General features: G+C 36.2%; 2 protein-coding genes across 3 annotated transcripts; both read left to right on the plus strand.

Moving 5' to 3' along the window:
- Nucleotides 1-7,405: 7,405 nt before the first annotated feature.
- Nucleotides 7,406-8,904, plus strand: LOC114660329 (heterogeneous nuclear ribonucleoprotein A0-like). Its single transcript, XM_028812959.2, has one exon. It carries the CDS (start codon nucleotides 7,493-7,495, stop codon nucleotides 8,390-8,392), a length of 900 nt encoding a protein of 299 aa, XP_028668792.1. The 5' UTR covers nucleotides 7,406-7,492; the 3' UTR covers nucleotides 8,393-8,904.
- Nucleotides 8,905-18,253: 9,349 nt separating this feature from the next.
- On the plus strand, nucleotides 18,254-25,713 carry LOC114660330 (heterogeneous nuclear ribonucleoprotein A0-like). Of its 2 annotated transcripts, XR_003717704.2 has the most exons (2): nucleotides 18,254-19,421; nucleotides 25,566-25,713. XR_003717704.2 is itself a non-coding variant. In XM_028812960.2 (1 exon), exon 1 carries the CDS (start codon nucleotides 18,332-18,334, stop codon nucleotides 19,226-19,228), a length of 897 nt encoding a protein of 298 aa, XP_028668793.1. In that variant the 5' UTR covers nucleotides 18,254-18,331; the 3' UTR covers nucleotides 19,229-20,192. The 2 variants fall into 2 exon arrangements, 1 of the variants encoding a protein (XP_028668793.1); XM_028812960.2 differs by lacking the exon at nucleotides 25,566-25,713 and having other exon boundaries at nucleotides 18,254-20,192.
- The last annotated feature ends 1,000 nt before the right edge of the window (nucleotides 25,714-26,713 follow it).

Consider the following 26,713-nt stretch of genomic DNA (forward strand, 5'->3'; position numbering starts at 1 on the left):
AAATATTTGTAGGGTGTCAGATATAAATGACACATGCATTTTATTTATGTTTTCCTGGTGATTTTAGCTTCTGGATTTAAGAGTGATATTTTTAAGAATAGTTTTCCTGGAGAGAAAGATGGTAGAGGAAAGGACCTGCTGCAACATCTACAGTTGTGCTTGAAAGTTTGTGAACCCTTTAGAATTTTCTATATTTCTGCATAAATATGACCTAAAACATCATCAGATTTTTACTCAAGTCCTAAAAGTAGATAAAGAGAAACCAGTTAAACAAATGAGACAAAAATATTATACTTGGTCATTTATTTATTGAGGAAAATGATTGAGTATTACATATTTTTGAGTGGCAAAAGTATGTGAACCTCTAGGGTTAGCAGTTAGTTTGAAGGTGAAATTAGAGTCAGGTGTTTCAATCAATGGGATGACAAATCAGGTGTGAGTGGACACCCTGTGTTATTTAAAGAACAGGGATCTATCAAAGTGTGCTCTTCACAACACGTTTGTGGAAGTGTATCATGGCACGAACAAAGGAGATTTCTGAGGGCCTCGGAAAAAGAGTTGTTGATGCTCATCAGGCTGGAAAAGGTTACAAAACCATCTCTAAAGAGTTTGGACTCTACCAATCCACAGTCAGACAGATTGTGTACAAATGGAAGAAATTCAAGACCATTGTTACCCTCCCCAGGAGTGGTCGACCAACAAAGATCACTCCAAGAGCAAGGCGTGTAATAGTCGGCGAGGTCACAAAGGACCCCAGGGTAACTTCTAAGCAACTGAAGGCCTCTCTCACATTGGCTAATGTTCATGTTCTTGAGTCCACCATCAGGAGAACACTGAACAACAATGTTGTGCATGGCAGGGTTGCAAGGAGAAAGCCACTGCTCTCCAAAAAAAATATTGCTGCTCATCTGCAGTTTGCTAAAGATCACATGGACAAACCAGAAGGCTATTAGAAGAATGTTTTGTGGACGGATGAGACCAAAATAGAACTTTTTGGTTTAAATGAAAAACGTTATGTTTGGAGAAAGGAAAACACTGCATTCCAGCATAAGAACCTTATCCCATCTATGAAACATGGTGGTGGTAGTACCATGTTTAGGGCCTGTTTTGCTGCATCTGGGCCAGGACGGCTTGCCTTCATTGATGGAACAATGAATTCTGAATTATATCAGAGAATTCTAAAGGAAAATGTCAGGACATCTGTCCATGAACTGAACCTCAAGAGAAGATGGGTCATGCAGCAAGACAATGACTCTAAGCACACAAGGCGTTCTACCAAAGCATGGTTAAAGAAGAATAAAGTTAACGTTTTGGAATGGCCAAGTCAAAGTCCTGACCTTAATCCAATCAAAATGTTGTGGAAGGACCTGAAGCGAGCAGTTAATGTGAGGAAACCCACCAACATCCCAGAGTTGAAGCTGTTCTGTATGGAGGGGGGTGGGGGGGTGGGGGTGGGGTCACACCAGATACTGAAAGCAAAGGTTCACATACTTTTGCCACTCACAAATATGTAAGATTCGATCATTTTCCTTAATAAATAAATAACCAAGTATAATATTTTTGTCTCATTTGTTTAACTGGTTTCTCTTTATCTACTTTTAGGACTTGAGTGAAAATCTGATGTTTTAGGTCATATTTATGCAGAAACATAGAAAATTCTAAAGGATTCACAAACTTTCAAGCACAACTGTACATAAGATAGGCAGAGGTTTATAGAGTGCCATACGAAAGGCAACATATAGAGCTGATTTTGTCTTTTGTTGAAGTAGGTGAAGACCATAGCTTCTCTCAGCAAAGACAAGTTTTTAAAACATGTCCTTAAATTCCATCCAGACTAAATGCTTTATGAATGTTGACTCTTTTATAAATAAAAATCTACCCGGCATAATTGACAGAAACAGAGAATCATGTGGTGACTGCAGGTTCTTGCACTGGAGAAACTATGTTGTCACAATGAGAACAGCGGGCTTAGAAAGCATTAAGTTCATCCAGGTGAGAAATGTGGATGCAACCGAATAAAACTTTAGTATGCAACCAGTGACCTTATATAAACACTGACACATTTTAAATGAATCGTGACTGCTATTCAGTATCCAGCTTATCCCCATACTGACATTATCTGACTTTAATTGCTTTTTTGAAATGGTACCTACATTTCCTTCATGTTTTCATATCACTGACCTGAAATTCTTTATGCTCTTTTTCATGTCACTGGTGATCCAGTTTCTTATTAGAAAATATGTGGATTGTTTTTGTAGGCAGTCATCTATACAGTTAAATTCAGTTTATAACAATTGCATAGTCATCTAGATTTGAAGCATAATCTTTAAGCATTCCCTTAAAGCATAATTAGAATACAGTAATCCTCCTATTTAGTGCCTCTTTAGTACAGTGCTCATCCACCTTCCTTACTGGCTCCTTGCACTAACGTTTCTGGAAGCTCTGGAAAGCGGGAGTAATGAAAGACTTTCTGAGGTGAGGATGCATTAGCAGGTGATAAATGTCTTTTTTTGGGGTTCATTTCAATACTTTGGGTAAATATTCCAGTAAATAATCCATCAGCATGCTGGCAATGTCTTTTGGAAGAGAAAAGAGCACTTGATCATTAAATATTCCAGATCTCAGACCTTTTTTTGGGTTGAGATCTTTTAGATAATTTCAACATCTGTACACCATGCCATCTCCTATGCTCTTACTGAGCATGATGATTCAGTCCATTTTATACAGAAACTAGAAAAGCCTTATAGTTATACTGCAACATTTTGTATCTCAGAGGTCAACTGTGTTTCTCAGAAACAGAAAACACAGCAGTTTCTGAATCTGTTTCATCTGTCACCTTGTTTGTTATCCAGGGACTGATCACTGGCCTAAACAATGCTGGGCACAGGCAATTGGTTGTTGCAGTGTTTTATTTTTACCCATTTTCTATTTCTTTGTATCTAGCTGTCCCCAGCTGAATCATGTTTGTTTAGTTGCCTGCAAAGAACTCATGAAGGCTGCTCCGCATTTAACTGGTCACCCTTCCATTAATTTTTGTTCCAGTGTTTAAAAAGATAACCATCAGGATTCACTATAATCTGTGCAGCATTTTCATGCACCTCTTGTATGTTTTGTGGGACATTCCACGAAATCCAAGAACTGGGGTTGCTTGGGCAGCCATGACAGTCCCATTCATCTATTTGGACACTCAGAGACACAGTTCTCAGTAATTTTATCAAGGCCATACACTGGCCCAGACCCATTTCTTTAATGTCTACCAAAGCTGGTAATTGATCATCTTTTTTAAACAGGAAAATTGACCACTGTGTTTCTAAGGAATTATTTGGTTTATTTTTTAGAAAAACAAGATGCTTATATTCATCACTGAATACATTTACCTAGTAAATATGAATTCTTGTGTGGATAATTAATATGAATTTTATATGTAAATATAATTTGGAAAAACTATAAAACTGTTCTTACAAGGCTGTTTTATTATCATCCAAATTATTTGTGTGACTAACAGATAACTTCTTCAGAATTTACCAAATCATTTTTTTTTCTTAATTCTGCAATTTGTGATTATATGTAACCTGCAGGAATAGTAAATTATTCATGTCTTCCTAAGCTGCATGGTCACTGTTGAAGGTTATTTGCAATGTTCTAGTTCAGTGGTTCTCAAACTCAGGCATGGAAAGACCCCCTGTAGCTTCAGGATTTTTGTTCCAGCCAGTTTTACAATCAGTGTGTCATTTTCCCACTAAATGATCTAATTTAATCAGCTCATATATTTTCCCTTCTCTTATTCTGCATTCTGAAATGAACAACAATGAGATTTTTTTATTTATAAGACATTTCCATATATATTTGTATTTTTGCTAAAGCTTTGAACACTTAACTATTTTTGTTAATTTGCTATTAAGTGGCATTTTTTCTGTGTAATTTATTCTCTTAATAATGACAATTACAAGGCTACAACCACTTCATCTTACAGCGGCAGACACACTAACATGCTCACAAGTAAAAAATGGATTAAAAAACCAGAACACTTGGAAAAGCAGAGTGAAAATCATAATGGTTATAATGTTGAAGATCTATAAAAACAAGTTAAAATGCCCTAAGTTATCCCCATATAACATACATACATACATAGATGTTTGGGATATTCTAACAAAAATTTACCAAACTTAAGTTTTTTTAATTTCTACACTGACTTCAAAACATAAAACTGAGAAACTACAGCTTGCTTTTTTAGGCTAGGAGTCCAATTAAAAACAGACATTGATTTGAATAAAATTCTTGAAGCACAAGGGGTCTTCCACCATGTTAATTATAACTTAAATCCTTAGTATGTCTGTCTTCTTGGCTACCTATCTATCTATCTATCTACCTGTTTCTGCTCCAAATTTATGCTAGTGAAACGTATCAAACCAGTGTAGCATTTCTATAACACAATAGTCCACAAAACGTTAATTACACTTTTTAACTAATTTGTTATTATTCTGTGGTGAATTCTCTCAGGTTAAGTAAGTTAATTTCTTAGGTTAAGTTAATAGGTAGGAATACTTATTTGCACCTCTGCCTCTTATTTAGAACTGTTCTCCTTTCCCTGAATAAGTATGATAATTGTCCCCTGGAGAAACCCAGAATAGAAGCGCTACTTCCCCACATAGACAGGAACCAATGTAAATGCACTGGGCATGTGTACTTTTGAAAGTGTGACCAAACAAGGCCCACTAGGAGAAGACCCAGGATATGCTGGTAGGATTAAAGCCCATGATGGATGTGGAAGCATCTGTGAATTGACCAGGAGGAGTTGAAAGAAGTTGATGAGTACAGGATGTCCTGGTTTGCTCAACTCAGTTGCCATCGTGACCCACACAGTGATAAGTCAAGTGCAAATGAAGTGAACTATGGAAAAAACAACTGCTATTATTGCTATATTGCATTGCACAAACACTACAGAGTCATTTAGTATTCAGCGAACAAGGGAAACAAATGGTCTTGTTAAAAGTAGATGGTTGTAATGAAAACCTGAACCTGCTTCAGCTTCCCAGAATAAAATTATATAGCAGTGACTTAATACGTGTATGGTTCCCTCACATGTGTACTCACAAAAACCTATACATTGTAACTCATTTGTTAACCAAGCTTCATGTTGGCAGGTATCATCATTGAAGGAAATATACAGGATAATGTCTAATCAATTATTTTTGAAAGTTACTGGGTAAAATGGCATGTCCACACTGGTAAATGTTCACTGTAAAATGAAATTAAAATCTTCATCATTTGGATAAATGGGCTTTCTGATCTAGACTATATCTACCTATTTACAGTGATTAAAAAATACTTTGATGGATATTACCTTGTTAGACCAGAATGTTTTAAAGCAGTGTTTCCTAACCTCAGTCCAGTGCCCCTGCCCGTTCCAACCAGCTTCTGTTTTTAATTGGACTCCTGGGCTAATTAAGTGATGTGTTATTTCCCAAGTTCTGTGTTTTGGGAACAATATTGAAATTAGAAAACTAAGTTTGGTATATATATATATATATATATATATATATATATATATGTATGTTTTATATGTACCAAGCAGTTATATGAGAACGATGTATTTTTTTCTTTTTAACAATATTTTCATCTTCATTTTCAGTCTACTTTTCTAGGTGTTCTAATTGTTTACTTAATCCTTTATTTACTAATTAGTGGGTCTGATGCTAAAGTAGTTGCAGCCTTTGATTATTCAGTGTGCCTGCTCTGCTCATTTTTAATTGTCATCAATAAGATACAATAAAGGGGAAAATCTGCACAGAGAAAGGGCAACATATAATAAAATCAACAAAAGAGAGTTAAGCATTTAAATCTACAGTATAGCAAAAGCAGAAATATTTCTAAATGACTTATAAATGTAAGAATCATGCTGCTGTGCTTTTCTGAATGTAGAATAAAAGAAAACTAATACCAGCTAATTAAATGTGCTCAGTGTTACCAGGTGTTCTCACTGATTAGGAATCTGGTTGGAACAAAAACCTGCAGTCACAGGGAGTCCCCAGGACCGAGGTTGGGAAACACTGCTTTAAAATATAATGTGGTGCATTTAAACCACCATTCCTTTGGCACTTTATATCAGTTGCATTTGATTTAGTATGACACATTAAATGAAAAGACATTCTTAATTAAAATAAGATGGTTTGCATAGAAAATCATTTTATTTACGTAATAAAGCTTTATTAAGGCATACCTTACATGTATGCTTATTTTTACTAACTTACTGAAGTAAAGATATTATTGCAGCACTACAAATATATATATATATATATATATATATATATATATATAATATTCTGTAAGTGCCTTGAGCATGGGAAAGGTGCTATATAAATAAAATATTATTATTATTACTATTATTATTATTATTATTAAATACAGTATCCTCAGTTTAAATCATGTGTCTGGTCATTATTTGTGTGGATTTTCCATGTTCTCCTAGTGTCTATATAGGTTTCCCTACGAGTTTTCAACTCATGTCCTTAAATACATAAAGATGAAATTTCAAATGGATCCTGTTGGAGTGTAGCTGCGTGTTTGACAGAGATCAATGCTGGATCCCTGTCCAGGACTGGTCCTGCCTTGTGTCCAGTTCTGCCAGAATAGGGTTCTGTCTTTGGATCCTCAACTGGATTAAGTGGTTTTGCAAATCTTATAATGTTATATAGTTCTTATATCAAATGTATAAGAGGGAAGTTCTAAAGAAAGCATTATTTTTGAGCAGCCTGCAGTTAAATAACATACAAAATATGTGAACAAACTGAAAGAATTGGGCCCCACCCAGGGAAGGTTTCAACCATTAATGGGATGCTGCAAGGAAAGGCTTCAGCCCACCACACTCCTCAACTGAATTAAGTGGATGTAAGGGAATGGTCTGGGGTGACATTCTAAAGTACAAAACCGCTGCAACAAAAATCATACAAGTCAGACAAATGAATTGCTCAAAGTATTATGTATATTTGTACACAAAATAAGAATTGACTTATCCCTTGAATTTATACGAGTTCAACATTTGCCTTTATCCAAAATGCCACAAAAGACTGGCACGTTTTTAATAAATCTACATATATGAGTAATTACCAGAAAACTGAAAGTGACGAACACAGAAACGTAACATTTCTATTATCCCCATGTAAAAAAATATTGTTTTAAATAGAAGTGAAAACTAATACTAAACAGTATATAGTACAATATACATTTAACGTAATTTCATTACTATTTTAAAGTGTTTTGTCTTAATCTATAACCCCATTTTAAACCTTACTTCCCTCAAAAGACGACAGCCATCTACATGTTCTAGCGAACAGAGCTGTGGGTATTTGGGGGAGGGGAAGTAGGCGGGAATACTTTGCGTATTACGTACGTTCTGACGCCTTGCGTGCCTCGCTTTCGTTTAAACAGAGAGGCAGCCCGCCGGTATTGTAAGTTTAACGCACGAACCTCGAGTGCTCATTTTATATTAGCAATGGAGAATCAACTTTGCAAGCTTTTTGTCGGTGGATTGAATGTCCAGACTACCGATGATGGACTGCGAAAGCATTTCGAACAGTATGGGACGCTCACTGACTGTGTGGTAGTCCAGAACCAGCACCTGAAGCGTTCCCGGTGCTTCGGCTTTGTCACTTACTCGACTCCGGAGGAGGCCGACGCAGCTATGGCGGCCCGTCCACATGTGGTGGATGGTAATAATGTGGAGCTGAAGAGAGCCGTGTCGAGAGAGGAGGCCGGCAAACCAGAGGCCCTGGCTAAAGTAAAGAAAATATTTGTCGGAGGTCTGAAAGATGATGTCGAAGATGAGCATTTAAATGATTATTTTTCCAAGTTTGGTTCAATCGAGAAAGTCGAGGTGATAAGCGACAAAAACACCGGTAAGAAGCGAGGTTTCGGATTTGTCTACTTCGATGATCACGACTCTGCTGACAAATCTGTTGTGCTGAAATACCACACGATCAACGGACACAAAGTAGAAGTAAAGAAAGCCCTTTCGAAGCAGGAGATTCAAGCAGCCACTGCTCGCGGTGGTGGACGGGGTCGAGGAGGTCGGGGAGGCCCTGGAAGGCCACAGGATAATGGTTATGGAGGCTTCAGCAGCAGCAGCAGCAGCGGCGGCTATGGCGGCGGCTACGGTGGAAGTGATAGCTACGGATATGGAAGCAGTCTCGGGTACAGCGGTTATGGTGACCAGATGGGTAGTGGATATGGAAATGGGAGCATGTACAGTGACTTTGGCGGTGGCTATGGACAGCAGACTTCCGGCTACGGAGCGATTAAGGGGAGTAGCTATTCGGGCAGGAGTACTGCACCTTACTCACGAGGTGGTGGTGCCAGCTATAGCAGGGGTGGTGGGTACGGGGGAACTTACTGAAATCTCCTTCATTGTATTGCCTTTTGACCGGAAGCAAATTATATGATTTTCTGGCGCCAAATTTTTTTACTTACGGGATCGATTATTTTGATATGCCCCCCGCTTTTATGCCGTATTGCACCGCGAATTTCACCTCGGTTAGCAATCATTTTTGTTTAGTTTAAGAGAATACAGTATGGACATTTTAATGTTTCACGTACCTTTGTCTTTTTGAAAAATACTTTTTAAAAAATTTCAGTAACTTGTCAATAATTGTTTTATAAGTCCTTATTGTGTGTTTGGATGGTAAAGATGCATTCATGTTTTATTTTAACGGATTTGTATTGTATGAAAAGGTGTGGGGGGAGCAGCATTTTGTAATTTTATTCTTTTGTATATTTTAAGGGGAAAGATGATCACTCTCGTTTTTGCTAATTGCAAATGATATACCTTTCCTATTGTGTTGGGAGTGTTGTTTTTTTTTTTAATTTTATTTTTAACCTGTTTCAGTCCAATAAACACATTGAACTTTTCTTATCGTGTCTCTTTTGTTTTCACAATGTTCGTTTACTAATCTGGATATGTTTACACGGCTTTTTTTGCAGCTTTAAGAAAAAATAAATTGCCAGGGCACAAATTTTATCTTGCGTTTTGTATCTGTAGTGGTTGCATAGTCCTAAATGGCTTTCTCTGGTCCTAGAAGAGCATTAGTGAAATGCAGTAGAGGGAACTGCAGGTTAATTAGTCTGGCATTTGGTTATATATATATATATATATATATATATATATATATATATATATAAGAACTTCATCCATTTTAATAACCACTGTGTCATGATTGTGATGGTAATAAAGTTCTTGATTGCCAAGCTGCACGTTTATGTAACATGGGGGGAGAGAGAGTTGAAGTACTGCTACACAGAAGTTACTTGTGTTATTTATTACAAGTTTCTTTTTCAGAAAGTTGTCATAGTTTCAGACTTTAAGCTTTACAGTATATTCCTCACTGTAGAAAGTTTGCAGGTTGTGTCTCCAATTTTTAGTAGTTTAATATAAAGCAAGATTATGGGCTGGTGATTCACATTTATGTTTATTTGGATCTATGTTTAATTTTCCATTTTAACCCAGCTTAGAGTTATGGGGTACGGCCCACTCCTCCTCAGGATGGAAATGCCAAACCAGTACATGGGGACACTGCTGCAGTCTGCCACATTTACTACTACAAAGCCAACTTTGTTACTCCTTTACAATGCCATGCACATCGTGGTTGAAAACTTGTACCTTACATTCTGCCCCAGGTAGTATAAAGCAGACATGCTAACCACAGTGCCACCTTCTGTTTGCATACTATTGTGAAATCTCACTATTGACTACACATTGGTAGCGGTTGCTGCCTCTCGGAAGGAACATTCTGGGTCCACTTAGTGTGGGGTTTGCCTGTTTTCCCTCAGTCTTTCTGGGTTTACCACAGTCCAAGACGCATACCGGGGCCAATTTACCATTGCCAGGCCACCGTGTGTGTGTGTTCGAGTTTGCCCTGCAATGGACTAGCACCCTGACCAGGGATTGTTTCTGCCTTGCTTGTGCAACTTTTTGGGATAGTCTTCCTGCAGTTCTGCTCAGGATGAAGTGGGTTTAAAAGATGGATGGGTAGACTGCAGCATATAGGATTAATAGTAAATGACTTTGGACTTGTTTTCTTTATCTGGATTGTGACATGCATTGGCAATTATATGAAAAATATGTAATGAAGGATACTCAATCTTTATAAAATTACTACTTTAAAAAAAATGGAATGCTGTATAAAATTCAATTAGAAACAATTGTTTAATTCATTCAAACCCATAGTTAAATAAAAATGTTTAATGTGGGGGAAAAAATTGGTGGATTATCAGATGTAAAGATGGGGAGTGGTTCACCACTCATTGAAAGATTGCAGAGGTAAGTGGTGCCACAATTTAAGAATAATGTGACTCAACATAAAATGGTAAATAATTTGGGGATTTCATCATCTATGGTACCTAATATCATTAAAATATTTAGAGAAATCTCTGGATGCAAAGAACAATGCCGAAAACCAATATTGGGTAGCCATGAACTTCAGGCCTTCAGGTGGCACTGCATTAAAAACACATGATTCTGTAGTGGAAACCACTGAATGGGGTCAGCAACCTTTACGAAAAGCATTTTATGTGAACACAGTTCGTAACTGTGTCTACAATTGCAAGTTAAACCTCTACAATATGAAGAAGAAACCATATAAATATATATATATATAAATATATATATATATATGCACACATGATCCAGAAACACTGTCCCCTTCTACAGGCTTAAGGTCATTTAAGATGGACCGAGGCAAAGTAGAAGTCTGCTGTGGTCTGAGAAATAAAAATTTGAAATTATTTTTTAGAAATCCTATGGGCACTATGTCCTCTGGGCTAGAAGAGGGACCATCTTGCTTGTTATCAGCACATTTCAGAAGCCAGCATCAGTGCATGTAGCATTGGGTAGCTTACACATCTGTGAATGCACCATAATTAACACTAAACAATATATACAGGTTTTGGAGCAATATATACTGCCATCCAGATGATGTCTTTTTCATGGAAGGCCTTGCTTATTTCAGCAAGACAATGGCAAACCACATTTTGCATATATCACAACAGTATAGCTCCACAGCAAAAGAGTCTGGGTACTACACTGGGCTGCCTGTAGTTCACACCTGTCACCCATGAAAACATTTGGCACATTATGAAGCAACAAATACGACAAATGAGACTCTGAACCACTGAGCAGCTGATATCTTATATCGGGCAAGAATGAGATTACGTTTCACTTTCAAAGCTACGGCAATTGGTCTTCTCGGTTCCCAAACATTTACCGAGTTTTTAAAAGACAAGGTGATGCAACTCAGTGGTAAACATTTCCCTGTCCTAATTTTTTTGAAACGTGTTATTGGCATCAAATTCTAAATGAGCACAAATCTTTAAAAAAACAATACAATTTCTCAGTTTTAACATTGGATATGTTGTCTTTGTACTATTTTCAAGTAAACATAGGGTTTACGTGATTTGCAAATCATGAAATTCTCTTTTCGTTTACATTTTACATAGCATCAGTACTTTTTTGGTAATGTAGTTGTAAATACTAAAATTAAAAATTGGTAGATAAGAAGGATTACATTAAATGATGAATATTTTTCATTACACCCCATATTTCAAAAAGTTCAAATTAGTAGTAAGTTAAAAAATATGCTTTGTGTTGTAATTGAGGAATACAATTAATATATTACTTGTCAGATGAAAAATATTTTGAACATGATACAAGTGAATATGCTATTTTCCTGAAACCGTAAATGAAGCCTTTCAAGACAATTTTAATTTAAACTTTTAAAAATGTGGCTGCATGAATCCCTTGGAATGTGATCATTTTCCTTGTGTTTTTCTTGTACCTCCTGGCATGGAAAAAAAGTGCTGAAATCAGGTGGTTTGAAAAATTGTGTGTGTTCTGTGAATATGAATCCAGGCCGAATGAAGACGTTTTTGAATGCCTTTTAGATACAGTAAATTTGGGGATTTGGTAAATTTTAATTTGAGGTTAGCAGGCATTTTATTTAAATCATTTCAACTCTAAACATACTCGATGAAAGGATTTACAAAAACATTGTCAGACTATTTATATTCAACTGTTCATACCTCACACATTTTAAGGGTAGCGAGAACGACTTCATTTCAAATTCAAATGCACAATCCTTTTCATCAATTACAGGAGATACATGAGTAACGAGCTGTCTTTCAATACATTGACATTTTTATTTACATGTATTTATTTGGCTAAGGGTTTTATCCAAAAAGAGGCACAACATTTGAGATGTTGGTTACATTTCTTTTGTTTTTTCAAATGGAGTACAGGTGAGTTAAGTGACTTGCTCAGGGTCACACAGTGTTAGTGGTAGGATTCATTAACTACTGCCTGTTGTGCAAAATGTCTTAACACCTGTGTTGAAGCTTTTAAAGACTAGATCACCAAATGTTAAATATGATACGTAAATATTGTTATTTTCTTAAAAATAATTTTATTTTATTGTTAATACCACTCAAAGTATAGTAAATATATCTATATAATCTAAGTGTCTATATTAGCATTATTTAGCAAGTTTGGTGTTGATTTGCTATTAAAGCCTAATTATATTAATTGTAACATCCTTCTTTTTCTGAACTTGTTTTACAGTAGCCTATCCCAGCAGAAAAACGTGTAAGGTAAAGACCAACACTGGACAGAATGGCAGTTCATTGCAAGGCACACACCAATTCATACTAGGCCTTTGTAATATCACTACACACTATCTTAGATGCATTGGGATATGGCAGAAAACTGGAGTGTACAAAATAATAAAAAAAAAAATCTTAAAAAGATTAAATGGAAATGAAAAATATACACATGAACTCTAGAACCCTGACATTTCTTTAATGGCAGAATTCCTAGTCCTAATTGTTTTGGCCTGCCAACTGCAGCTCAGAAACCTCCATTTCAAATCTTGTAACAATGTTTATTAAAGAGTATGAGAAACATATTTGAAACATATAGTAAATATATTCAGTTCATCTAAAGGGACACCTTGCATAATCTTCACGTTTTGAAGTAGTCAGCTATCTCAGAAAAGAAGCAAGCCAAGGGAGCCAGTGGAGTTTGTGCTCATGGCTTCTCTATATATAAATATAAATTGAATATTTTTGTGTAGTATTAAGAGATTATTAACATTTGTTTGTCCTTCTGCTTTTCTAATTACAACCTGGCTAATGTAGGCAGTATCATTGTATCTCAGTCTTCTGTAGAAACTATCGGTATAGCACAGATTAGACTGAGTTAAGCAAATTAAACCTTTAACATTCACTGCATTAAATAAAAAATGTTTAGGCAAAGCAATCATCTCTGGAATCATCTTTAAAATAGTAGACACTGCCTCTGAGCATCACAGAATGAGTATCAGTTTGACTGTCCTACTGCTGTGTATGTTGGCTGATCCTCACTCTCTACAGAAATGGACATTTACAAATTCCCCATTTATTTATAATAAGGAGTGACAAGTCAAATTTTCCTTCCAACATTTACAATAAAATAACTATAGAGAAATAATTTGTTGTAAATAAATCAGTAGAACTGGGACAAATCATAGCTTATATAGGTAGCTACATAGTCTAATATTTCACATGCTGAGTGAGAATATGAGCAACAATATAAGCACTAAGTGAACTCTTCGCCCTTTTTTTTTTAAACCAAGCCTGTTATGGTCTACTGCTCAGCACTTGTTTGGGTTTTCCGTTTAGGGGTCAAGATGTACCTATAGTGATGTGCAAAAAGTATTCAGGCCCCTTGAGTGTCAAGCAGAAAATTATGATGACTTTCAAGGGGATTGAATTCTTTTGCATGCAACTGTAAAGAAAAAAAATGGAAAGCATGCACATGTGACTCCTGAGCACCTGAAAGTTTATATGTACTACTATTCTTTTAGTAAAACACTTTAAATGTGTAGATATGAAAGTGGGAACACTGATATAATAGGTAACTATAGACAAAAGCCAAGAGGATGTGGGCTTGTTGTTGCTCACAGGAGATTAATGTTTGCATCAGGATATGAAGGAGACATCAGTTAGTTAATAACAGTTACGTTACTGAAGAGTAATATTTAGTAGTCCAATTTAATTTTGAAATGTCACAGTCTACTGATACTGTAATTTTCAAAATGTGTTCCAACTGATGATGAACTGAAGCCCTGTAAAGCACCCTTTCTTATATTGTTCTCAAGGTTCATCATATAAGTGATCATACATAGTTGTTGCTTATTCCTTTGTGCATTGAGCTAGACTGACCTTAACTGTCGTAATTACTCATAACTTAAGATCATTACTCCTGTACCATTCACAAACGTATGGTATGTGCTTTCACCACATTCATCACATTTTAGTTGTTATACCAGTGAACATTACTTTGCCATAAAAAAACAGCTAATGACAACAATTCAGTGTTTGCTGATTCATTTTCAGCAATTAAATGTGTTTTTTTTAGTAGTTTTAGGACTGTGGTGGGCTGGCGCCCTGCCCTGGGATTTGTTCCTGCCTTACGCCCCATGTTGGCTGGGATTGGCTCCAGCAGACCCCCGTGACCCTGTGTTAGGATATAGCGATTTGGATAATGGATGGATGGATAGTAGTTTTAGGATATTCTGAACTCGGAAGCTGCCTTGGATAAAGACAAATACCTTAGTCAAATGTTCAAATATACTTAGCTAACAGTTAAGCTAACTTGTTAGCTTTATCTAATCAAAATACATTTTATAAAGGTTTCTGTTTCTTCTATATAATTTGGTAGTTTGGTCCATATTCCTGCTACTCTTTCTGTGAAGAAACAATTGCTGGATTCCATCTTAAATGTATTTCTCAAATATGTGATTCACCACTTAGGTAAAACAATTTTATTGGATAACGTTTATCATTCCATTTTTAATTTTTAAAAATGTGGATAAGGTCCTAAAGTAGCCTTGTCTATTAAGCACCAAACAGTTTTCATTTCCTTAGCCTGTCCCAGCAGACGAGGCCTTATAGTCCCAAGTTGGACTTGGTTGTGTTTCTCTGTACAACTTTGAGAGTTGGTGTGTCCTTTTTTGCATGTATTTATACTCTAAGCACTATATTTTATTCCTTTTCATACTTTATATTATGTGGAACAAATATTACATTAAATTATTCCAAATATACTGTGAAATAAATTATTATTTTTTTCTTTGTATTGCTATTATAGAAAAAAGAATTTTCTTTAGCTTCAGCTAAAAGATGGCATGGATTTCATTGTGTGATAAGTTGTGTACTTTAGGTTTCTAACTTTCTAGGCAACTTTCCACAGTCTATAAGATAATTTACTACTTTTTAGCTGTTTTTCTTATCTACTGTATGTCTATATAAAATTAGGAGACTAGGAACCTGTTTGTTCTACCTGAGTCGTTCTGAGTAGACAAAGAGTTCACTTGCTGCTTTTCTATAGATTTATTGAATTAAAAAAAAAAAAAAAAAAAAAAAAAATATATATATATATATATTTGCAGTTGGAGATCCACAAAGGGAGAAAAAACGAATCACGTATCATAAAATAGTTTTATTCCTGAGCTTTTTTCTCCCTTTGTGGATCTCCAACTGCAAATATGCAAACCGTATCACAGACCTTCTCTTCCATTCATATATATATATATATATATATATATATATACAGAAATCCATGACAATACAAAGCAGTTCTGTAATTCTGTCATTTAGTCATCTTTCTCAAGGAGTAGATTTTTACTCTGAATCTGACTGCATTTGGATTTTGATATTTACCAAACACTATTAGCAGTTTATGTGATCAGTCCATTGCATAAGTTATTTTAGTTTGTTTAGAATAAAAGTTAAAAACTTAATTTTTTTTAAATCTTATAATCTGTGCTCTCCCATACAAATTCTAAGATAATTTTATTGCTCTACTCTGACCACTGAGCTGGAATACACACTTCTGGAGCTACGTCCACCAGTCTGGGAATTCATTCCACCTTTTAATTTGCACCGTAGTGACACTAGGGCAGGGGTAGGCAACGTCGGTTCTGGTGAGCCGCAGTATGTGCAGGTTTTTGTTCCAACCCAGTTCCTTAACGAGAACTGAATTATTGCTGATGAAGCACATATTGCTTAAGTGACATTTTGATGCTTCATTTTAGTGGTCTCGCTTGTTAAGGTTCTCCAACCTTAATTGCTTATTTCAATCTTAAACTGCTGCATTCAGTGTTTTAATTGATCCTTATTAGCAATAAGATGTAAAAGACAAAGCAGCCAGCAGTTCTCCAGCTAGCTTTTTTCCAATTACATCTGTGTGTGTTCATCATGCACTGTTTGATTTAATAAAACACTTAATAGAAAAATGTGACAGACTGAAAATGATCTGTTTTAGGCTTCATATCATTTGGATGATATCTTTGGAAAGGAAAAAAAATCTACGATATAAGAGCCTTACATTGCACAGACTAACAAGCCATAAAATTAAATAAGGTTTGAGATTGGCAATGATTGGTTTCTAATTAAGCAATTGGGTTGGAATGAAAACCTGTAGCCACTGCGGCTCACCAGGACCGACGTTGCCTACCCCTGCACTAGGGCAACTGTGCCTGTGTAGCTGTGCAACTAAGACCTCATTAGGCTAACTACTGTATACTGGAGTTTATCACTTTTTTACCACAAGGATTGAGGATATTGTGCAAGTGATATGGAAATGGGCATAACAATTACATCAAATAGACTGATTTGTGTTTTCATTACTAAAATTAAATTATGTAATTTAATACATTCTTGGTTATCATGGTGCTGAGAAGTAGTATGTTAGTTGGATATGCAAGCAAGAATTTCACTGTATGTGGTAAATATTTGATAATACTACTACTGCACCATCTTGGTTCAGTTACTTCAAATTTATTTTAAATGATTTTCCTGCCCAAAAAAATAAAAGGTATAATTATGAAGAATTCCATTACTGCTACTGATTCAGCCCAAAACAGACACATCATGTCTCAGATTGATTGGTCAATTAAATTCTGTGAAATTTTAATTACAGTAATGAAACATTCTATTGATAAGGTTCTAAAGCAAACCTAAATCGGTCAAATAGTTTGATAACACTGTCTTAACGTGTAACTAAATTTCATATTCTACACTGCCTTAATTTAGAATTTAACGATTAATTGATTGGATGTATTTGTACGTCCTGTGATTATTCTTGTTTTTGTTACGTTTCCACTTATGTATGCATTTTAATTTTCCCATGGTATTAATACAGTTTGTTTAACTAAGATCTAATCTTTACTATATGACATCCTCACACTGAACTGAACACAAATAGATAACATTCTCAAGCCTGCTTGATGCAATTTAAGATCGCGTGGGCCCGCAGTCTGCCCCGGTGTACACCAGCAATATCAGGCACAAGGTAACAATTTGGAAATGGAGCCCTTTACCCGCAGCGCACGTTGCCGCACACAGCCAGTCAAATAGTCCTATTTTAAGCCACCGTACGTCTTTAGAAAGGACCATAAAGAATTGACATCGACAACAACCGAGGGCAGAATTCGAACTCGGGCCGTTTCTAAGTTTTCACTGTAACGGAGTTTTTAGCCTCATTTATGGATGTCTATGTATAAACGTGGATCTGGGCTTAATATTAAAAGAATGTAATGATGAAGTGTTTAAACCTGCCTAAGACCCGCCAAACCACCCCCCGGCCACCGTACCACTGTGAGGATGATGGATCAAAAAGGCAAGTTGCGTTAAACGGGCCCATGTTGCTTTTGGCACGAAGTCTTGATTGAAATGCGTTTCATAGTTTCGTATACTTAAAACTACTCCGTGTGTCTCTCTGACCGAACACCTATATATCTTCAAGGTAGGTTATGCAGTGTGCTTACAGTCACTGCAGATTGTAGATATATTTAATGTGACTTGAGTGTAAGTGAAACACGATTTGATACTCAATTACACTGTAAAGTGAAAATAAACACGCGCAAAGCTGGCTTCTTCAACATAGTATTGCTCACGACGTTATGCTGGGAGGTTTGCTCAGTGACAATTCATTACACGTGAAATCCTTTCGAGAAACACAATACTTAAAGCTATTCTTAGTTTGTTAATATTGTAAGTACATGTGGTTTTAAGATTTTTTTTGACTACAACAAATCAAAATGTCGTCGCCAATTGGCAAATGGACACGGCGCCTAGACGACCACGATGTAACAAACTGATGTGTGATTGGTTACTGTAGCAGTTAAAGGATTTGCACGTGCGCATTGTACGCCACAAGACACGCCCTTCTGCCTTTCTTTATAACAGCGAACAAAAGCAGTCCGTAATAGTGCACGAGGAGACACCGGCAAGGGTTTGTTAGAAAATGGAAAATCAACTCTGTAAATTGTTCATCGGTGGATTAAACATCAACACTACCGATGACGGACTTCGGAAACATTTTGAACAGTATGGAACGCTCACCGACTGCGTGGTAGTTCAAAACCAGCAACTGAAACGTTCCCGCTGTTTCGGCTTTGTCAGTTATTCGACTCCAGCTGAAGCAGATGCAGCAATGGCGGCTCGTCCGCATGTGGTGGACGGTAATAATGTGGAGCTGAAGAGAGCCGTGGCGCGGGAAGACGCTGGAAAGCCAGAAGCCCTCGCAAAAGTGAAGAAGATATTTGTGGGAGGCCTGAAAGAGGACGTGGATGAGCAGCACCTGAGTGATTACTTTTCTCAGTTTGGCTCCATCGAGAAGGCCGAAGTGATTGGCGATAAAAATACAGGCAAGAAGAGAGGCTTTGGCTTTGTTTACTTTGATGACCACGACTCCGCAGACAAGGCTGTTGTGTTAAAGTATCATACAATCAATGGACATAAGATCGAGGTTAAAAAGGCCCTCTCTAAGCAGGAGATGCAGGCTGCGACGACATCCCGTGGAGGCAGTCGTGGACGAGGAGGGCGTGGAACCGGTAGAACCCAAAATGGCTTTGGAGGCGGAAGAGGAGGCAGCTCCTATTCGAGTTACAGCGGCGGCTACGGTGACGGTTATGGCGGTGCTAATACTAGCTACGGAAGCGGTTACAGTACCAGTTATGGTAGTGGCTATGGGGATAGCCAAGTGGGAGGCTATGGAAATGGCTACAGTGACTTTAGTAGCAGTTACGGGCAGCAGCCTTCCGAATACGGAGCAGTGAAAGGCAGCTACTCGGGGCGAAGTGGCACGCAGTATTCTAGAGGTGGCGGCTACAGCAGAGGGGGTTATGGAGCCCCCTACTGAGCGCATTTATGCGAACATTTGCTGCTGTGCTACAAGCACCCGAGCAATCCCCCATTCAGAAAAATCGACTTTCCACGAAAAACTCTGAAAATGATTTGGACTGGACCGGAACTTTATTTTTTTTCCCCCCATTCCCTTCCGCAACCCACTGGTAAGAGCAAAGGAGGTCTCGATTTCAAGCTGGGTGACACAGGTAGGGTACTCGCTACCCGAGCTAAAGAGCCAGCGAATACAGTGCGTACCAGCCTTTTTTTTTTTTTTAATACAAATAGAAGCCGGTGCCTCCTGTCCGACAACGACCGTTTATGCTTCACAGGGCGCACATTTATGACATCTTCTCGCTGATAAAGCTTACAACATTTCTGTATAAAAATCTTTAATGATGTAGCTTGAATGCCTTTTCTTTTGGGAGTTTTTTTTTTGGTTTTATGTTAACTTTTAAGTACTAAAAGCTTTGTGAGGTTAATGAGCGGGCACTGTATATTTGTAACTTATGTTTAATTCATGTTTTATAAGTATTGAGTTACTCGGAGAGGATTATAGAAGTTTGTCTTACTGTAGTGCCCTTTTATATTCAACATGGTCCGAAGGAGAGATTGGTACATTCTCCAGGAATTGTGAAAAGCATTTTCGCCAGAAGAAATTAATCGCAAAGCACGTGGTACCTGAGCCCCCCCCCCCCCCCCCCCCACTTGATAGTTACCTCCTGCTTCTAACATCACGCAGTCATTCTTCAAGGATGTATGTCGATTAGTACTCAATACTTCCTGCTTCACGACTTTGTGTTCGTATTTTCTAAACTTAGGTTAAACATGCAGTTAACCGAAAACGGGAGCAGTTGAATTCATTTTCAGGAAAGAAAAATGTATTAATGTAGAACTATTGACACTTTGACGTGGTATTGTTATGTCTGTATGTATTCCATTTCAGAAAATAAAACTTTTTATTCCAAACAAAAATAAAACCTGCAGATATTCTTAGACTGACGTAAGCGTAGGTTTTCTAACATGTAGCTTTTTTCAGGTTGGTACTGAAATCTTGCTTCATTAGGATGTCTCGGCTGCATTTGGATGCTGTAGTTCTTAAGGATCCAGTTGCTGCCAGTACAAATCCATTGTGGGATAATGTGTGGTGGTTTTTTTTTTTTTTTTTTTTTTTTTTTTTTTATAAATCCCAGAAGCCTTGGTTCAATATGAAAGATGTCTTTTTCCAGGTTTGAACTACAGTTTCTTATTCTAGCCTTCATTTACATGGATTTTACCACATTTAAGCACTCTTTGAAAGTGGTGTTTTCTTGGAGTCCTACATCTCCTGACATCATAAGGGCAGATTATTCAAAAATTATTCCCATTGTCGACTCATAGGTTTGTATAGTTATTTCAGCCTGACGTTTATCAATGCAAAACCAGGCTTTTGAATAAATGTAAGTTTCTTAATCCTTTATGGTTGCCTGCTTTTGTTATCCATGTGGTACTGTATGGTGGTAGCACTTTGTCTTAAATCATTATCATTTTTTTTTTTATTTCAGTGGACAGAACACATCAGATGTACAATACTTGCCAAAAGGTGAAGTTTGTTTCAAATGGAAGGTGATTGGCGTTAAGACTAAGATTCAGACTACCTCATGGGTTGTGTCAGTTTAAAACCATATCATCAGAGTCCCTCCATTTCCCCCAACAGTATACATGCTCAAATGAACTACAAAGAACAAATTTTAAGTAAAATGTTATGCCATTGTGGAAACTTAAAACATTTTAGTTCTTCATGAGGTATTTCTTCTCAAGTTTCCAATTAAGTTAAATTTTAGAATCCTGGCACAAACACAAAGTTGAAAAAGGAAATTGTGGATAGGCTTGGGTCATTTTGAGGTTCATGTCTGATTAAGAAGCAAGCATAGCACATGCTCCGTTTTAGAATATTTTTATTTTTTTGCTTGCTTGTCATTAATATGTCAGATCAATTACTATCTTTGACAACATTTGTGAAATTAACCTACCCCTTGGAGGCAGTTGGTTCAGAAGCAATTCAGGATTGTCAGGTATGTCTTCTGCAGTTAATACACAATAGGATCTGGACATGTAGGGTTTGGTTTATAGCTATGGAAATAACTTTTGTCATATGCTTTAAAAGCATGACATAAGTAGTGTATATACCCCCTATTGCATTGGCATTATCTTGGAACACCAATTTAAAAAAAAAAAAAAAAAAAAAATCTGAAGCAACCTGTTCTGTCACATATTGCAAGATAGTGTCATGGTGGTCCTTCTCATTGCTGCAGTTGAGCTTTTAGAAATCATGGCTTAGCTTTTTTGCATTTATTTCATTGTACCCAGAGCACACATTTGCTTGGGGGCTTTAGAAAGGTGAGGTGAAAAAGTTGCTTAATGTGGTTTACACAATTCTCATTGGATATAACTTCTATGTAACTTATTGTTGTGGCAATACAATGCCTCACGATCTGTGATACATTTTTCAGCCTAGGTAGACTGTGTGTGGTGGTTTTTTTAAAGTATAAAAAAGAACCTCACACTTTCTTATACAGGGTCTGTTTTAGTGTTTCCTGTAAAGATACCTTGCATATGTCTTGGATATTGCAAACAGTTTATAGCAACGAGGAAAAAACGTATAGGTAGTACCCTAGACTTGTTAGTTGAAACCTTCTACTTCAGCTTAATTTAATCTAGTTAAATACAGCTATGTTGCTGACAGCATCACTGAACATGTATACGTCCAGAAGTTCTTGAGTGCAGTGGAGCAACATATAATTCTCAAATCCAATTAATATCAACAAACTAGATTTTGGCTTTATTGAACAAATTCAGTTTAAAAGGGATATTTTTGTGATACTGCCTTACTGTACCCCCTTAAATGCGCATTTCTGTACATTTAATAAATGCACTGCTGTTGTGGATAGTGCATTTGTCATATGGCTCCATATTCTTGGCATTCAATCCTGCACTTAGTTGCTTTGTGTTATGTTTACACATTTTGTTTCATTTAGTGTTTGAGGGGTGCTTTTTTCCAATTTAGGTTAACTGGTGATTATATAAATTTTTATATTGAGTAGGCTTGGGGTTTTGCTCAGGGTTAGTGCCTTTCTTTGCCATGCATAGACAAAATAGGCTCTTTTCCCGAGCAACCATGAGGATATGTTAATTCTGCTGTTTGATGGTTTTTGTTTTGGTAAATTGTCCTAAGCAGTGACTTTTTCTCAAGTATACTTCAGATTCCAAAGAATGTCCAGGGGTTTTTTTGCATTAGAAAGTTACCTCTTCCTGTTTGAAACAGGATTGGGTAGACTCCAGTGAATTATCTTTTTTTGCATTTCACAAACACTAGTGATTTAAGATCTTAATGCTTTTTTTTTATGTCGCAAAACAATGGCAGAACAGTTAAGCTGCTGCTATTACACTAGACGGGTAGAGGCAGATTGCACATATATTTATATTAATTTCTAGTGGGGATTGTATCACCACAAAGCAATGGGGGGTAAAAAGGGAATCTGCTGTGAGCCTAAACCCAACTTCCACATTGCTATACTTGTTTCAAGAGACTTGTTATGCCTTCCTTCAATATCTAAAGAATACTATACTGAATTGTTGAAATTGATTTTTTTCAACTTTTTATTTTTTCACTTTTCTAGATTTGACCTTTTGTTTATTTTTGTATATTAATCAATTAGAACAGATCCAAGAAAAAAATGAAAACATTAGGTTTCCAACCTTGTTAAATTTAACCTCCATGCTACATCTTAAATTTTAGTAATTGTTTTACTATATTTAATTTTTTTTAACTGGATACTTATGCCCCCCAGCCTAAATATCCAGTCTGTACCCCACAATACTGAGCTATCTACATCTAAATCTGAAGACCACTGGTTAAGTACCTACTGAAAGAAAACAAATTGATTTTTGAAACTTCTGTACCTTTTTATCACCTAAAGGTTAGTTTCCTTAAGGACAAATAATTATCAGTCTGTATTTGTATTGCTAGTCTTTCTGTGTAGTAAATTGAGTAAGTCAGAATTGTATGTGGCACCATACCTTTAGTTGACTCTTCTTGGCAAATGAAGTAATAACTTCCCTAGCTGTCTTAAGAGTCATTTTAACAAGTGAGGAGCATGGGAATGGACTTGTTGAATATGTAGACAATTTTCATACCTGGTTGATGGTTGGGGTGCATTAGAGTAAACCTAGAAATGCCAGAACTTAAGTCTGACTATGCAAAGAGGAATGTTAACCCTTTGTGGGAAAAACTGCAAGAAAACCTGGCATCTTTCTCTTGCTGCTGCTTATACAGAAATGAGCTGTCATCAGTTTAATATCCTGTTACACTTGGTTGGCTGTCTTTAATTAAAAAAAGTGATATTTATTGGAGTAATGCATATTAAAAACATCCATTCCTAAAACATTGCCTCTCTGCTTTCCAGTTTACTATTTGTTCTGCTTGAGGGATGACAATTGTAAATTATGCAGAAATTAAGAGGAAGTAATCCTGTAAATGCTGCTCGGTAAGCATAATGAACAAATAGGTCCTCAGTATTTAAGTTGCACTAAAACAACCTCATGGCTGTACATCTGTACATTATGTAGAACAGGTCCTAAGCTTTGCAGCCATATTAAAGTTCTGAAACAACCAACACTTTTTTTCTAGAGACTTTGACAGATTTGAATATACCGTCCAGTACTTAAAAAAACAAAAAAAAAAAAACACACCCATTGGAACTACAATTAGTCACAGACCCTCCACAACCAACAATTAATAATAGCACATCAGTGTCACTTTAACATTGCGTGAGTTTGAAATTAGTGTCTATAAAAGCTATTTACCCACTCCAAACATGTTTGAAGTTTTTAACTACATCACTCTTTAAAGTACTATTAAAATGTGTACTTAATGTAGTCTACTAATGCATGCAATTGCTTACTTTTATCACTCATTTTAAATATGACTCACTGGTGCAAAATTACTTAATGTAGTAACTGTATCTTGAGGTTGCTTAAAAAAAAAATGCTTCAAGTTTCAAATCAGTTAATGAAGTCCTGCAGTCCACCTAAATTGTGGGGTTTTTCTGTTTCTCCTCACCCCTTAGAGACCAAATAGTGAGTGAAGTGAACAAAAACAATGGAGACCTGGGTTTTATAGCCTACTGTGGAGTATGTTGTACTGCTGAACTTTTTTTTTACTTAGAAAAACCTATACAGTGCTTGTATTATATGAAACGTTAATTTTGTTATCGACCAAAGCAAGGAAAGAGCTGTGAATATTTGGAGGAAAATATTTATGAAGGTTTTTTTTTATGTACAGTAAATGTGTAGGTTTTTCATTCTGCATTAATCAAAGTTTACATTGAAAGGAATGTAAAAGTACTTGAGTCCAGTTACCCAGTAGGATGGGTTTTATGGACCATCTTGTATCTTCACAACATCTTGAAACAAGCTGGGTGTTTACCAGTTTCATGGGGCCACAAGCTTTAGCAAGGCAATATCTTAATGGCTAGCAAAATTTGAATTTATTCATACAACACCAACATTTGAAAATTGGTTATCTTAAGATTGTTCAGTAATGTGGGGTGGGTGTGTGTATATATTCTGATATGAAATACTTGACTTCACAGTTAGTAATTTAACTTAATTTAGATGTGCTGCAAAACTTGGATGTTGTTCAGTCTTGCCTGTGGTATGTGGTTCTTTTTGGAGTGGTGTCAGTTTAATTAGGCTCATCTTACAATTTCAGATATTTTGACTACACAAGACCTCCTCAACAGCAAAAGGACTTCTTTTACGGGAGGTTTTTTTTTTTTTTTTTTTTTTTTACAGCTCCTTTTAACTGTATTGTAGCACACAGTTTGGGCTTGAATGCACATTCTAGAGTTTATCATGGACGTATCTGTCAATTCTTTCAAACTTCCCTCTACTCCAGCCGCATTGTTTTAACATTACGGCAGAGACCATATACTAGACCCAGTGATTGTCCTTTTTTTAAGTGACATAGTAGAATTTGGATGTGCAGAATGGTTTCATTCTCTTGCAACAGGTTTTTAACATAATACTTTGCCCACACACCCACCCACCATATTTATGTATGAATTGGATTGATGTAGAAATATCTCGCTCCACAAACTGAATTTTTCATGTTCACATTTTAAGACATATTTCTTCACTGTTGCCTCCAGATGTAGAGTGTATACTGCAAAACTAGATGTTTATGGAGCGTGTGGCAGGGTCCGCTTTTGAGCTTTGTCGCCCAGTTTGTTAGTTGTGAAATGTACTGATTTATACAATTGTATGCTTGTTAAAGTTTGATTATTGATTTGATTTTTTTTTTTTCTTTACAGGAATGTTCAAGTTTCAGATGATATTTTAAAACCTTGGTGCCAAGTGATCTAGCCTTAACCTGAAAATGTTTCGTCTAAGGATTCTGGGTGAACGTTTTTCAAGGAATCTTGAATTTCTGGCTGTTTTGTTTTTGAGAAAGTGTGTTATATCGATTATTTTTTTAAAATCTTTAAACAGAGTTGCTCTCTATACTATTTACATTTTTATTGTACTTTCCAAATATTTTTACAAATGGTTTTTATTACATGATTATGGGAAGTAAACTTGGATTTATGCATATCCCAGTTTTAAAGTATTGCGCTATATATATATATATATATAATAATTTTTTATTTTTTTTTTAATAAAACTTACTTTTTAAAGTCATTTTAGTTTTGGGCTTTTGTATATTAATAAATTCAAAAAGTGTTTCGGTGTATTTCAATGTTTGAATTAACTTGAATTTTTCCTTTTTTTTTTTTTTTTTTTTTTTTTTATTCTTGATTCATGTATAACTAACAATGCAAAGTGCTGTATTTGGCTTTATGTCCTTGCTTTTTGGGTTACATTTTGTAAAATTTAAGTTCTTAATGGGTAGTAAATTGATTTTATATAACATTCTTTTGGTAAAGATTTTTTCAGTAATTGAAGATGTTTGGCTAAGGAATTGAGCTTCAAAGCACAAAGCTTGTGATAACTTATCTTTTTAAATTTATTAATGTCCCTCCTTTAAGGGTTGTTTTTTTTTTTTTTTTTTTTATAAATGTACTTGATACTTTTTAGTCAGTAAAAAGGGGATTTTCCCTATGCTGCCTTTTTAAATAACTCGCAGATAATTAAGGAAACACAACTTTTCAAGAATAGTAGGTTATAAACATTTTAATCCTGTTGAAATATACTGTAATCTATATAATATAAAATCCCTATGGGCGTGTGGGTGTCTTCTGATGAAGTGCGCATGCACGGTGCGACGCGCGATATTACTGTCGGAGAAAGTTAGAGGCGTTTTACGGAAATACAAACCAGTATTACTGCGAGAGGAAATTAAAGGTACACAATACAGTGACGCATATTACAGCCACATACAAGCCAGTATTACTGTCAGAGGAGATTAAAGGCATATTACCGACTTGCACGTCTGTATTACCGCCAGAGAAAATTTAAAGGT

This window comes from Erpetoichthys calabaricus, chromosome 11 (assembly GCF_900747795.2).
Source record: "Erpetoichthys calabaricus chromosome 11, fErpCal1.3, whole genome shotgun sequence".
NCBI lineage: Eukaryota > Metazoa > Chordata > Cladistia > Polypteriformes > Polypteridae > Erpetoichthys > Erpetoichthys calabaricus.